The following is a 16,046-nucleotide window of genomic DNA, read 5'->3' as shown; positions in this document are numbered from 1 at the left end:
AATGAATGCAAATTTCTGTACAGATGGCGTGGTAAGTGATAAAATTGTCATGGTGAAAAAATATCCAAAATGGAGATCATGAAGTAAAACCAAGGATGGGCTTGGAGTGTTGAGCTAATTTCAGCTGTCTGATACTAAATTACAGAATATGAGAGATCAAATGTCAAAGCAAATTTTTATATGAACAGGGAAGAGTCAAGTAATTTTCTAGGATGTGGTATAACATCTAGCCTCCATACAAAGCATATTATGATCCTTTGTGAAAGCAGATCTAAATGTTTCTTTTTTTACTACTGGACGTATGCATCTTTTGCTGAAGCACTGCTATCATTCTGAAATTTAGGTTCCTTACATAGCTGCTGTTTGGAAGGAAATCAAAAGGAAAAGGGGGTATGGAGTAAAACCTGAGCTGTGTAAATGATTCTACAAGGTCAAAGGCCAAGGCAAGTTGTCAGGTTTGCTTGCTGCAATTCAAAGAAATTCTTCCCAAGGTATCAGTCTCCATCAAGCACTAGGAACAGTTAAGCAATTCCAGAAACAGTTGCAAGTGCAAGTGACAAAATCCACTTATTAAACTCATGATTTATGTCTCAATGAATGGTAAATGTGGGGAAAACACATTAGCTCATTTAATCTCTTGATGGTTGGACAGATGCAATGATGGGCTTTTTAGTAACAGCAGAATGCCTTGGAAGACATGTAAGCAGTCAATGACAACTGGATGACCATATTCTAAGTGTGATGAATTTATATCCTGCCCTATCTTGAAAGCTGAGATAAAATCATGGAGCCCACAACATTACTGTAATTCTCCTAACCCTCCAAGATCACAGAGTGTGATGACCATATTTGGAAAAACCATAAAAACTGGCATGCTTTGGAATATGGCTTCAATATAGCAGCTCTTCTGCTAATTTCAGAGGTTATGGGCAAGATAACCCCAATGAGTTTTCTGCCTCAAGGGGACTCATCTCCACATCATTGCTATCATAGCTTCCCATTCACTTGTCCTTTCATTTTAAGTGGTTGTGGGCATGTTCCACAACCTGGACAGCCACACAGCCTGATTTCCAGCTCCTTTAGTGTATCATGGCTGCCATTCTGAATGACCAGAAGTAATGTTACTCATGGATGCTTGTCTGGGTTTTTTGGAGACAGGTCTCCTTTCCTTTCCTTTTTTGCTTAGTCTAATGTAAAGGTTTTTTTGGTTGGGAAAAACTGTCCCATCATTTGTGCTGTGTGAATGCTAGGGCTTTGGTGTCAGCAGGAACCCTAAGAGTTATACTAGACTTTCAAAAGACTGCATGTGGCCCACAACCTACATGATTCTCACCCCTGCTTTACACCAATCTGCACAGTTGGGTCCAGGGAGGAAGGAAAAACCATACAGATGCTGCTGTTCCTTTTATTTTGTTTCCCTGTCTGATCACCTGCTTAGGAGAAAAATAGATAAACAACCAAGAAACTGTTCAGAGAGAAGAATACCACCAAGATCAGGAGGCTCTCAGGTGCTCAATGCTGCCAGCCCTGCAAGTTAAATTTTATCAGCCAACAAATATTTAAGTGTATCTGCAGTTCAGAAAGAAATTTCAAACACACAATCTGCCAGATTTGTTGCTTTCTGTAATTTCTTAAGAGAGAAAGCAATAGCCTCAAGTTGTACAGCTAATGTTCCAGTGAACATAGTACCTCCCATGCACTTTGATACACACTATACTGTGTGTTTATAAATTTATACAGGTTCTAAGGCTTAACAAAGGGTACAGCAATTTTTAAGCACCAGCAGTAAGATGTAAAACAAAACTAAGCCATGGAATTTTGTCTTTCTTCACATCCTTAGCCCCATGTCTTTTTGCACTAGATGGTGATGGTACAGGAGTTTCTGAAAACAAGTACTGAGGTCCGTTCAAATTTGGGACAGCTGATGCCAGAGACCAGCAGGCATGAGGCGCTCAATCTTCTCCATCATGAAGCTCAAAGGTGACAAAAGAGTTCCAAAAAACTGAAAGAAAAGAGAAAGCTACAATAAAGCTTGATGCTGAACATGACCCAAACATATCTGACTGGCAAGGAACATTTCTCTGTGTGTATTACTACTATAACTAAACTTCAATGGATATATGAAAAAATTATAATCCAACTAAAAATTGTGATTTTACTTGGCAGAGTAAACTGTAGCAAATATTTCCCTTTAAAAAGTGATTGAAAAATCTTCCTCAATTGTTTTTATTTATTATCAGCAATAAATAAAAGCAAACAGGCAAATAATTTTAGCTTTTTTTTAAATGATATCTTTCACCCATCTTTTTCTTAGAATAATTCAATCAGTTTATGATCTTCTTTATATAATAAAGGTTCAGGAAACCTTTATTATACAAAAGAAAATTATGGAATATGTTATGAAGGCAGCAGATAAAATTTTGAAAATTTAATAAAATTTAATAAAATAAGGGATCCTGATAGAGATAGGACAGAAATTGTGTTTTCAAACTATTGGAAATACAGTATTTACTTAACAAAGGGCCCGAACAGACTTGCCAAAATAAAGCTGCTTCGGGTCACTTTGGAGGTATGCTGTTTAAATGCTGCATGCGCCCTAAGAGGCTGGAAGCCGCGCCAAAGCCATGCTCCAGTCCTAAGTAACGGAGTGCAGGTTTGGGCCTCTTAAGATGTGTGTGTCATTTAAACAGCTTACCTCCAAACTGACCCGAAGCAGCTTTATTTTGGCAAGTCTGTTCAGGCCCCAAGTCATCTTTGCCTCAAGTCTGCAGGGGGAAAACCACAATCTACAAATAATTTAAGTACTATAGACTCTAGTAACCTTGCTCAAACCTCTTCAATTTTATATTAATACTATTTTATATAATAGAACATTCTTTCTTGTAACTATTGTTGGTAATATGCTGAGACCCTTTGCCATTTGTCATATCAGGAAATTCCAGTAAACTAAAATTTTGAAATACTATTTCTATTTCTACTGATACCTAAGCAAACATTATTCTCTGTTGCCTTGAAGTTTAAGACAGAATCAGCTTCATGTTCCAATACTATGTTAATAGTACTTTTCATCATATGAATGTTCTTTATATTCCAGGATTTTACGAAGAGTGACATCTTTCACATAAAGACCATAAATTAAAACACAGGTTAGTAAAGCAAGAAAGGGTTTCCTTTTATTTCTGCACATCCAGCTTGTATGAGACTATTTCAAGTGGTTTAAATGCACAATATTATTCATTACGTGTTTCCAAGCTATATACATTCTCTTTCAGATAAGCAAAAGCTTCAAATGCGTATAAAACAGATGTTCAGCAGCTGTGCAGTAACTTAATTTTTTTGTGTCACTTATTAAGCCACAACACCACAGTATGAAGATTTATTCCTGTTTTTAAAAACCAGTTAATACAATCATAGATTATTTGCTGGGATTCATGGAATTATTTGGCCTATTATTGTAGCACTAAAGGCTACTTGGAATTTTACAACATAAAATAACAGCTACAACATTGGAGATTATCACATGGAGGCTTACCATCATTAAAACGTTGCTAAATTATCCCTAAAGCACAGTGGTGTGATTACCAGTTCTACTTGTCCCCTGTGATTAAATCATCAGAGAGGCATCCCCTCACCTCTCCCATCATTAAAGCATTCACAGAGCAACCGTTTCTCCAATAATGAGAACTTCCATTATTGGAGAAATGACACTTTAATGATGGGAGAAATGGGAGACAAGTCACACCATCGCATTTTAGGGACGATTTAGTGACATTTTAATGACGGTAAACCTCTGTGTGATAACCTCCATTGTGAGTTCAATCCCAGGACTCTAAGGTTGACTCAGCCTTCCTTCCTTTCTCAGGTCAGTAAAATGAATACCCAGCTTGTTGGGGGCAATTGGCTTACAGATTGTAAACTGCTTAGAGAGTGCTGAGTTTATTATGAAGTGGTATAGAAATGTAAATGCTATTGCTATCTTAGCTTCAATTATCTGCAGATCTGAAACTATAGTGCCAAATCTTCTCTGCTCTCCCCATTCCCCTTCTAGACTGTATCTTCTTAAAAGTTACAAGAAAATTCAGACTACAGATCAAAGATACTGCACACTCTGTAAACTGCCAGCTAAAGTGATTCTTTCACATTGTTCGTAATGCAGCTAATCCTGCTACTTCAGCTGTAAGGAAGGACCATCTGCAGAACTCTTATTATAAGAAAGCAGAAACAGCAGAGACATCAGATGGAACATTCTCCTTTTATCTTGCTTGCATTATCTGCAATGTAACTTGTAATGTCACATATGATGGAGACAAAGGAGAGAAAAGAGCATCCATTTATGAATATCCAGCTTGTTGGGAGCAATTGGCTTAGAGATTGTAAACCACTTTACGCTATGCATACACTTTATTTTCTGATTTATCCCCTTTGGGGCAAAGAAATATAAAATTACCATATAACCAGTTCTATCTCCTCACGTTAAGCAACTACATAAACAAGTTCAGATAACAGTAATCCTATTTCCCACTGGGACATTCAACACTTCTGGAAAGCAGGGCTTAGAATCTATAAACCTTTCCAGCTGTAACAAAAGCCAACCAAGATCCTGGTGCCCCAATGGACTAAGTGGAAAACTTCCATTCACTTCAATTTAATGGCAATATGCCAGTTCTGGGCTTTTGCTGTTGGCATATTCCATTGTGTGTACACTATAACTATTAAAAGATCCTCTGTGGTTTTTGGCATCACAACAAGTTTTTGCAGTTTGGCAAGAATCTTGTCTGGTAATTTGATTACAGAGGAAACAAGTGAAATATTATCCACTGAAAATACATACGCAAATGTTATTCTCCTAAATAAATGATATTAAGATACAGTTTTTAAAGTAAGTGCATAGATGACAACACAGATTAGACAACTGAGAACATCTAACATCTCTTTGCAGTATATATGAAGCATAAGACCTGTTGCTTAGTAAGCTTACAAAGTCCGAGCCTAAACCAAACACTAAAGGCAGGAAGTAGGAACACATTCTTACGGTACTGCACCAACAGGCATTATAACCTATCAACTTCCACACCTAAATGAGCTACTCTTAGACTAGTCATACAGTCTCTTGGCTAAACTGGCCTCATACGTTTGCTAAGGGGTCTAGGAGTGTGAGAGAACCATGTATATCGTACTGCATTCTTAGGAAAAACAGTGGGATAGAAGTGTCATAAATAAATAAAAACCATCCCATTTAGTTAACTAGGCCTGGTTTATTTTACCCCGTAATTGTAAAAACAAAATAGCTAAGCCCTCTCTTTCTTGAAACATGAATGCAATCTATGTAATATCCAGGCCAAACAATATGCTATCCAAACTGAATAAATCTGTTTTAAAGAGATCACAAGGCAAAGCCTGAAAATAATAGGAAGAAAAGTTATTTTATAGCTAGGTTAATATTCTGTTTACCTTATAGATTAAAAATGTCAGACTGGGCCTAGAAACAAGTTCACGGTCCTTTGCTCAAAACTTTAAGAAAGCTTCAACTACATGGTTATTCAGTGACCTGCCATATTTTAAAGTAAATCAAGGCCAAAAACCAATCCTATCCTTTTCCTTAAAGATAAGAAAAGGTTAGAAAAAAGGCAAGACCTTTATTTTCTCCACCCAAACACAGAGAATTGTCATAGTTTCAGTCTACTAGGAGTTGGGCTGACCATACCGCTTACAGGAAATGACGACTTTTGGGCACAATTCAAAGAGCTGATTTTAACCCTTAACATGTTTCAGACACTAACCTCCCTCTTTTGTACAACATATTCATTACAATTATAGAGGACATGTAAACATTGACATGCCAAGTACACACAGCCTGGGCATGTAGAGAGATGTCCAGCGGCTGGTCCCCTAATTAGAGAGCTTCTCTAGGTCTGTCAAATTTATAAACTGAGTACTTTTCCACAAAACATGTCTGTTTGGACTGCTATTCAACTATGAAATTTAGGAAACAAGAGAATAACATAAATATAATTTCATTTGAGAATGCAGAAGAGAGCAAATATATTTACTGTTACCTGGCCCATGTCCTCAAGTAGAAAGTGAACTAAACAATTAAACAGCACCATAAGTGAATTACTAGGAGGAAACCATATAAATTAGGGGAAGTGGAAAATAATGTTTATATTTGAAAGAAAGATTCCTATAATCATTGTAGAACATTTAAGGCTGTTAGTAAAACATATGGAAAATTATCCAACTATCAAAAAGAGACAGGTTAAACTGTAATATGGTGTCAGCCTGTTTAAGACAAAACAGAAATTTGACTATTAAAATGCAAACTTTTATCTGTTCTCTGTTTCAGCCATCAATAACCTCTATCCAAAACACTTTATTCCAGTTCCTCCTACCAAATTCCTCATCTCTAGACAGTTGATTTTGGGTTTCTCCCCAGTTTTCTTTTATTTTGCAAGATCTTATTGTATATGAATAGTTGTGTCAAGATATAAAACAGCATTTAGGCCTAAATGCCAGAAACAGACTAAGTGACATGATGGTATTCAAATAATACAGTTATGCTCAATAAATATGTATATTAGACTTTAATGCCAAAGATAGGAAGGTTTGTCATTTACCTCTACTTTACAGTTTTCTGTTCATTTCCTTTATTTCAGCTAGAGATGCAGACTTTCGTTTTATACAATTTGGGTTTGTGTTAACATCTATTCTTGTGTATTTTAATAAATATAAAAATACTGTTTACTAAATGCTTTGTAATGGTCTTATGACAGAGCTAGTGTGGTGTAGTGATCTAAGCATTGGAGAACACTAATGGGTTCAAATCTCCCCTTGGCCATGTAAATCCACTGGGTGACCTTGGGCAAGTCACACCATTCAGCCTCAGAAGAAGGCAAAAGCAAACCTACCTTGAACAAATCTTGCCAAGAAAAACCCATGATAGGTTCACCTTAGGGTGGCCACAAATTTGAAAGTATTTGAAAGCATACAACAACAATCTTATGACTTCATCAAACAGATAATTCAATCAAAACATTAGTAACACCGACTGCAATCCTGCACACATTTATCTGGAAGTTAATTCCCATTGTACTCAAAGTGCAGTCTGAGCAGATATGCACAGGAATGCACTATGAACTGCATTTCCAGTTCCAGGACTTAAATCCTCCTGTGCCTAAAGCTGAAGTGTTTCAGACAGAATCTCAGTTTATGTCATTGACTAATAATACTAGAAGATAAGAAGCTTATACAGGACATAGCAGTGTTTATATGCAAAGATGAAGAGGGAAGTCACCAAGTAATTACTATACAAGTAACAAGCAAATAAGAGCAAAAGCTCAGTGGAACACAGTCTTAGGCTTGCATCTTGTTGGTGGCAATTTCCTTATCTTTTGTGACAACCTCATTATTGCAATGATCTGTTAAAAACTGGAATTAGAGATTACTTCTGTTATGAAATCAGGCCACAATTATTGTGACTTGATTTCTACAAAGGGGCCACATAATTCCAGTATTAGGAACAAATGGCTCATAAATCAAGTGAACAGGACAAATCTTTTCCTATGTTATGAAATGATCCTGACAAAGAGATCAAGTTGAAAATAAGATATAATTCAGTTCATGAATACCGCTAGAAATAGAATGGCATGGTTTGAAACTATACAATTCCTATCAAGCATGATTTGAAGAGAAATTTTTTATTTTTGTTACAATTCATATTATAACTGATTTATTTTTGCTCGATGCAGTGCTAAACTAATTGCTTTGTGTGCAAATAAGACAGGGACAATACTGTTTAATTATAGAAATCCCGAACAAAACTTCACAGATAATTTTTTTAGTATAATATCGGAACTTTTTAGAGTAGTACACAGATTGCTTTGCACTTTGTAGGGAAGATGTTCTATCTCATCTCACAATAACCACAGCAAGTCAAACCAACAGTTTACATGGATCAGTATCTATTCCTGACAGAGACTTGACCATAATGGTTGCTTGCGATAACATGCACAATAAAAAGGGGACTTGAGCTAATTTCATGTTTGAAACTGTCCCAATTTCTAGCAATGAGTATTTAAAATCACTTTCAACAAGAATCTGTTTTGCCTGACTGGAGTCTGAAGGAAGTGTACCCTGGGAGGGATTTGCATGTGCCTGCTCTAAAAGCCATTTGCAGTTTTGGGTCATTTCTTCTGAGACTTGTCGCCCAAAGATTCAGCCGAAACATCTGATGACAGGTGGTGAAATGTGTACACAGTGTACATTTCCTTGTAGCCTTTGTCAATCTGATTTGATTTTACATACATTATAAATTACCATAAGGACTTTGATTAATCTATATTGTACAATCATATATGTACACTGAATGAATTGTATAACTTTAAAACATTGAGCCCAAATGAATGCACTATTCATTTGGGCTCAACTAATTTGATTCCAAAAACTGAACACATGAGATACTGAAAGTAGAATAAAACATGAAAATCCTACAAGTTTTTCATAGGTCTCGGTTTTACCATGTATACAGTTCTCTTTTCTATGAAAATAAAAATCACTACGGATGTGGGAAGAAGCTGGAAAAAAGTAGGCAAGTAAATGAGTCCTTACAATACTCAGCATCTAAACCAGTCCTTCTTAAGTTATATAATGTGAAGCGCTAGAATTTTTTTTCTCCAAGGACTGCTAGTATATTTGTGTCCGTTGTATACAATGTTGTTTTCTTTCCTGAACACTTTTCAGGGACCAATAATGATTCATGAACTACCATTCTGAGTAGCAATGATTCTAGATCATATTGTGTCATATACTACATTAAATTTCCATTCAGTACAAGCACAAGACTTTCTTTAGTGAGTATCTAAGTGACATTAGTTCTCAAGAAAGATAGGCTACAATATTTTATGGTCTGTAAATGCAGGCAGTATGCTGCATATGATACTGAGAATTTCATCCCTGCCCCAGAGCACAAATCCTTAACAAATTCTTAAAATCAAAGAAACATGCATATGGTTTAAAGCAAAGCACTTTAAGATCAAACATGGGGTATCTCAAATGCTCATCTTAATCAGACACAGATCAACCATCAAAGAAAACTTAACATCTTTAAGGAATGTCTTAAAGGAATGCAAGGAGCTGTGAATTATGCTGAATCAGGATTTTGGATTCTAGAGGTTTGCAGATAGGGCTCTTATTTTCTACATGGTACTCACAAATCTTAAGCAGGCCCTGAAGTAGAGACAATACTTACAGCCTTAGTAAAAATGACCATGAGTTCAGGGAATTGGTGTGTTAGGAGGGCCAACATTGCTGTAAAGGAGCACAGCCCTGCTGTAAAATGGATGAAAAAAGGAAGCTCCTTTTGGGGATACACAGACACATCATGAAATGCTGAAAAGAAAAAAATATATATATTTGATATTTCAAATATTCAGAGATAATTTTATAAAAGTAATGATTCTACAAAGAAAAAAAGACATTTCCAAGATGAATCTACTATGAGTGAACAGTTTTATTTATATACCTGAATTTATAAAATTTTAAGTTTCACAAAAGAAACTGCTGACCAGCGGTAAAACACAGAACACTTCTAATAATGACCAACATATCTAAGCTGTTCTCAAAATCTAAGCTGTTCTCAAAGGTGCTCAAAGACTCAAAATACATATTGTCAGTCAAACAAGAGTAAGTTGTCAAATTAGGGAAGTTGGTAAGGTAGATACATATTTCTCCCTAGAAATCAGACTGGTCAGTGGCCATTTCCTGTTCAAAAATAAAACAATGTATACAAAATGTACAGCAGGCTGATTCAGATATTTTCTATTACAGACATACCTTACACAACAAAGTCTCTGACAAAGACGCTCTTTTTTTGAAGAACTCTGGAAAACAGAATTTGAAGCCCCATTCAGCCATGGAATCCCACTGGATGACATTGGGCAAGTCAAATTCTCCCGGCCTCAGAAGAGGAAAAGACAAACCCCACTCTGAACAAATTTTGCCAAGAAAACCCCATGATATGTTCATTTTAAAGTCGCTGTGAAGTCAGAAGTGACTTGAAGACACATGACATATGGTGGAACAGTCCTTGAGCATCTGGAAAGAGCAGCTAATGTAAGATGCTTTCTGTTGCATATTCAAAGGCTGACTCACAGTTTACAATGTTCCACCACTCATATTTTTAGCACTGGCTTCTGATTTTTTTTTCGGTCCAATTATTAGTGCTGGTCCTTATAAAATGTTAAATAAACTGGGGCCAGGACAGGTGTAAGATATGAATATGCCTTATATATCCCACCAACAAAGGAGCAGAACAAAGCGCGTTTTGGAACTCCATTCCTAGAGAGGTTTCAGAAATTTCCCTATAACTCCATTCCCTGTGAAGAAATTCACATTGCACTCATCATTTTCTGGTTTTCAAATAAGAGGTTAAATCTGTTCTCACATTTCTGAAATGATTTCTTTCCCCTCTTCTTAATATTTCTTATTAACTTATATAGTGCCCTGAAGATTCTGTCATGGTAGTAACAAAATTTACAATAATGCCTATTCTACCTTTGCCCTTGTAAAATAGCAATAACCTATTTTCACAGAATCTGCAATTACAGGTTGAGTCTTCGTTATCTGGAATTCTGAAATACTCCAAAACCAAAACTTTTTCATGGGTGGCTGAGAAAGTAACACCTTTGCTGTCTGATGATTCAATGTAGCCAAACTCTGTTTCATGCACAAAATTATTAAAAATATTGTGTAAAATTACTTTCAAGCTATGAATATAAGGTGTATATGAAACATAAATGAATTCTGTATTTAGAGTTGGATTCCATCTCCAAGATATCTCATCATGTATGTATATGAAAATACAGGTATTCCAAAATACTTCTGGCATTTAGGATGAGGGATACTTAACCTGTATAGCTAAATCATGTTTTTACCATCATTTTTTTAAAAGCAAAAGAAAATAGGAGTAACCTGAAAGCAACAAATCTCTATAAGCTTAATATGAAAAAGTCTTTCAAGGACATTGAACAGACAAAGGTTTTTTGAAAATCATATTTTGCAAGACATATAACAGTGAAAGCCTCAATGGGGTAAGAAGTTCATTCATTTTAAGAACAGATCAAAGTGACAGATTTTTAAAATCTGAAAACTGTCCAAGAGTTCTAGCATTAAAAATTGTTAAGGTAAGTTTTAAATACAAAACTATTCATAAATAAAATTAACATGAATGCGCGAATGATTTGTGCTGAAATGTCTGCATGCATACAGTTTAATTATACCGGGAATCGCATAGCTTAGGGTTAGTCACTAGCCGAGGCATTCCTTGAGCAATATCCTGCCTGAGTGAGAAATGAGTAATTTAGAGCAGTCTGGGGGCAGATTTTAATTGCTTTTTAAATAGAGCTTTTCAAGATTTTTTTTTTTACTGAATTATATATATGCAAGTGCTTGTGTGGCAGATGTGCCCCTTGGCTGCTTCAGTTATGAATAGTCCATGTACTTTACAAGTGAAGCACCCCCAAGATGCAGAAGTTAACACTTAATGGAATCTCACCAGCACCTAGCATAAAACAAAACCTCATTATAATGGAGTGGGGTACCAAAACTCTTCCATTTGGCAACTGAGAAGTTTGAAAGATTTTCATGTTGTTTGACAAAGGATCACTCATGGACTACTATCAAGAGCCTAATTTATGATTACTGGAGAAGGATACTTCTTCTATGAGCTCATCAGTGTGGCAAACAAACCACCCTCAATGAAACCTGAAAATATACTATTAGGAGAAGGCTGGATAAATTTGGCAGCTGATATGAAAGATTTTACAGACCACTTTTAAAAAGAGGTTTCTAAGATATGCTCAAAATCAATCTGGGCATATGCAGTTTGAGTCTACCTACACATTAGAAATGTAAAAGATGAAGAAAGGCAACTGGTAATATAAAAATAAAAGCTCCGTGATATAATCTGGCAATGTTTGGCAGGCTCAAAATTGTTAACAAGGAGCAGCTAGAGCACATAGTCCAAAAAAATAGGGCTGAAAGGCTCTCATGATAAGACATATCCTCAGATTTTATTTGCTGTTAGTCATTATAGTGACCGTGAAAAACATGTAACAGTAGTGTCTTCCAAAGGGTCAACTTCCAGAAGGCCAATAGCCAACTTCACACTCATTAGGGCTTTAAAGTGACCTAGTTTTAAGCTCAACATCACAAACAAATTCTGAGCTTCAGATGTTATACATCTCTTTTGCTGAATGTGCTTCTATGAAAGAAAAAAGGAAGAAAAATATGGAAGACCACACCATGCAACAGTTACCATTGCATCCATCTTAAGTCATATACAGTGCGCCTGTGTTATACGTGGGTGCACTGTACGTGGCTTTGAGCATATGTGCAAAACCCCGCGGGAGCGCACAGGGCGCAAGGGGTGATGCATCCCATTTGGATGAATGGGACATGCGCTTGTGCACCACCACATGCACGAGCCCCATTCACTTGAATAGGGCTTGAGCATGCGTGGTATTTGGCTTATGCGGGGGGGGGGGGTGTCTGGAGCGGATCCCCCGTGTAAGCCAAGGGCGCACTGTATTGCAATCTTCTATATGTCATTTTGCATAGTTCTTCATATAGGGAAATGTTTGTTGTATAGAAATATGTACCATCTGATGGTACACAGAGATTTATTTGATAGAACTGAATGAAACTCTTTATTTTATGCCAGGAGTTATTCTGTGAATATGAGTCACCTTTATTAACCAACAGGACACATTTCTGAGCAAATCTGTTCACCAATGAGCCTGAATGATCAGTTCACTTAAATTCAAGTTTCTTTTACAATGTAAAGTTTGCATATATGCAAAAATCCTGAAAGTTCTTATACCAACAGGGAAACACAAAAGGCATTACCCATAATGCTTAGCACATACAATTGCAAGTACAAATCTAGGTATTTAAAACATATATAGTATCTGTATTGTACATTTCACAGTGTGAACCTATGCTTGACAACATTACCTATCCTTGGTTCAATTCATCTTTTTCATCATGTGAACTTGGCCATTTAGAAACTGGAAGGAGCAGACACTTCTTAAAAATCAAATAAAAGCCTTCAAATATTCCCTTGAATTACATGTTAATTAAACATATACAAGTCTATTCATTTAATATTTTTATACGGTCGGCCCTCCTTATCCAAGGATTTTTTATCCATGAATTCAAGCATCCATGGCTTGAAAATATTCAAAAGAAGCATGAATTCCAAATAGCAAGCCTTGATTTTCCATTTTATATAAGGCACACCATTTTGCTCTGCCATTTTATTTAATGGAACTTGAGCATTCACAGATTTTGTCATCCATGGGGGATCCTGGAACCAAACCCCAGCAGATAACAAGGTCCCACTCTAATGTCTTTCTACAACACATTCTATAAGATAGCTAACACAATTTAGATAAAATCTACACTCCCTACTGATGCAGATCTTCAACCAAACAGAGTGTGTGTGTTCAAGTCCCCTTTCTTTATTATGACCCCATGAATTTCATAGATTTTTCTTAGGTAAAGAATCTTTAGAGGTGATTTTTCCAGTTCCTTTCTCTGATATATAGCCTACAACACTGGGTATTACTTGGCGGTCTCCCATCCAAATACTAACCAGGGCTGACCCTGCTTAGCTTCCAAGATCAGGCAGGATCTGGTGCCCGCTACTGAAGAAAAGAAGCACTTTACAACAAGGAGAGGCAGGAAATCAGCAACATAAATCAGAAAAAAGAAGGAGCTGTAATGGTGTACACAATTGGATTATTGCTGTCCTTTCTAGCTCCTATATTTAAAGGTAAATTCATTTTAGTGTACAGGTGTGTAGAATTTTTGTTATGTGCTTGTATAAAAAATGTACCTGCTTAAATTAAGCACAGAAAACAGAAACAATAACTAACCTTGATTACCTGTAGATAAAGCAATTATGGAAAATTGAATTGTCACTTACTTGGTAATAACTCTCTGTCTGCTGTCTCTGTACAGCTGGGGTAGGGATAAAATAGATGGCCTTTTTCTAATGGATAAGGGATCATTCTAAATGCTGAGAAAGAGGAAGAAATAAGAGATTTAGACATGAAGCACATGTGAAATTCACTTCACTGATGGTCATTGTGTTGGTGGACTATCACTACCATCGGTGGCATCCCTAATGTTGGTGTCACTCAGTGTGGGAGCCTGGCGGTGTTGGGGGGGGTCGCTACCCAGCCATCCACCCAAGGTTGTGGGGGCGGTGGGAGATGGCAAGTGACAAGCAGGCTGGCAAGCAGGAACTCCCTAGGGCTCAGGCTCTGCTGGTCCACATCAGCATCTCCCATTGGGCCCTTCAGGCAACCCTGCTGCGCAATGTGGTGAACCCTCACAACCTGTTTCCCTTGGGCAGGACATCTCAGCAGCATAAGAAACGTCCCCACAAAGAATCCAGTGGGCCTGCCTCTGGGACCATCTATTTGGGGAGGAGCCGCTAGTACTTGGCTAGAGGGGCCCTTGGGGCAAGTCTGCCCTGACTGGGGGGGGGGGGGAGTAATGGCGTTCCATCTCCCAATTCCATGTGACCCCTCCCCGCAACTCCCTCCAAACAAGGCTGCTCGTTTGGCATTCTTCAAGTGCCAGCTAACAGAGGGGCGCAGACGAACGGCTTTTTGACTGGACTAGGCCAGCACGCAGGCAGACTGGCACTGGATGGCATGGGCACTGTGACTGGGCAATGAATGGGTGCATCCGTAGGAATCTGAAGTATTCTGCACCGCCAGCCCTGGCATTGTGCACTCCTCTTTCCTTGGTGCTTTGGCTGGCTGAGGCAACCCAGCCAAAGCACCAGGACTAGGTGGGAAGGATACATACACATGCATGCTTGGCCCTCCTTCCCCCCCACTTTGGGTTCTGAGTGGCAGAGTAGTGGGGAAGGAGAGAGGGTGTGCACTCCTCCCTCATTCTCAGCAGCCTTGGCTCCCTTCAGAGAAGTGATAAGGTCCACACATACCTTGCAGCGGGAGGAGGTGGCATCTCCTCTGTGGTGTCACCTGGTGTGCTCCACACACACACACACCCCAGTGATGCCACTGACTACCATATGGTCTATAGAACGTCTTAGAGTCAACATGGCTACCTAAGTATTTGTAGGACTTGAAGAATACCAATGTTTGCCACACCGTAGTGCAGGCATCAGCAACCTACGGCCCGCGGGCTGGATCAGGCCCGCTGAGGCCTTCGGACCGGCCCCAGGCCAGTCCTGCCGCCGCCATAACTGCGGCGGCGCCTTTGGCTGCTTATGTGGCCAGCCATCCACCCACCTCCTCCGCCTCCACAGCCCCCGGGAATTCCTTGCCTGCCGAGCTTGTGTGTGTGCGCACGCACGCGCGCAGGGGGCTCACAAAGAGCAGCTCCTTCCCTTGAGGCTGGCTGGCCAATAGGAAAAGGCTGGGGACAGGGCTGTTTCCAGCCCCAGTTGACCATTGGCCAGTCCCAATGGGAAGGTATGGCTTCCCAGGAGGAGGAGGAGGAGGAGGAGAAAGAGGAGGAGCACTGAGCTCAAGCCTCTTATGGGCGAGCGGGAGGGAAAAGGGCCATTTCCGGGTGCGGTTTGGCGCCGAAAATGAAAAGAAAAAGGAGGTAGGTAGCCATTTCCAACATGTATCTTCCTCTCCTGTATTGTTCTTGGCCCCATCTCTGTGTGCCTTTTTATTTTCCTGCCCTGTGTATTGTTGTTGTGGTTGTTGAGTGTATTTTTGGCTCCATCTGTGTGTGTGCCTTTTTATTTTCCTGCCCTGTGTATTGTTGTTGTGGTTGTTGAGTGGATTTTTGGCTCCATCTGTGTGTGTGCCTTTTTATTTTCCTGCCCTGTGTATTGTTGTTGTGGTTGTTGAGTGGATTTTTGGCCCCATCTGTGTGTGTGCCTTTTTATTTTCCTGCCCTGTGTATTGTTGTTGTGGTTGTTGAGTGGGTTCTTGGCCCCATCTGTGTGTGTGCCTTTTTATTTTCCTGCCCTGTGTATTGTTGTTGTGGTTGTTGAGTGG

At 38.6% G+C, this 16,046-nt stretch overlaps 1 protein-coding gene across 2 annotated transcripts in view; it reads right to left on the bottom strand.

Annotated features, from left to right (window-relative positions):
• Window positions 1–961: 961 nt before the first annotated feature.
• LOC149315905 (suppressor of tumorigenicity 7 protein homolog) overlaps window positions 962–16,046 on the bottom strand; it is a 57,069-nt gene continuing 41,984 nt past the window's right edge. The window contains exons 13-15 of one of the 2 annotated variants that reach the window (XM_089514404.1): window positions 13,982–14,074; window positions 9,245–9,384; window positions 962–2,002 (exon numbers count right to left, since the gene is read on the bottom strand). In XM_089514404.1, coding sequence (XP_089370530.1) covers window positions 1,907–2,002; window positions 9,245–9,384; window positions 13,982–14,074 — 329 coding nt within the window. In that variant the 3' untranslated portion in view covers window positions 962–1,906. The remainder of the gene's footprint in view (window positions 2,003–9,244; window positions 9,385–13,981; window positions 14,075–16,046) is intronic. The other variant, XM_089514405.1, reaches the window with a different exon arrangement.

This window comes from Sceloporus occidentalis, unplaced genomic scaffold (assembly GCF_023333645.1).
Source record: "Sceloporus occidentalis isolate IW3139 unplaced genomic scaffold, rSceOcc1.0.p SCAF_3, whole genome shotgun sequence".
In the NCBI taxonomy this organism is placed as follows: domain Eukaryota; kingdom Metazoa; phylum Chordata; class Lepidosauria; order Squamata; family Phrynosomatidae; genus Sceloporus; species Sceloporus occidentalis.
Note: the sequence above shows the minus strand (reverse complement) of the source record. Positions and strands in the feature narration are given on the sequence as shown.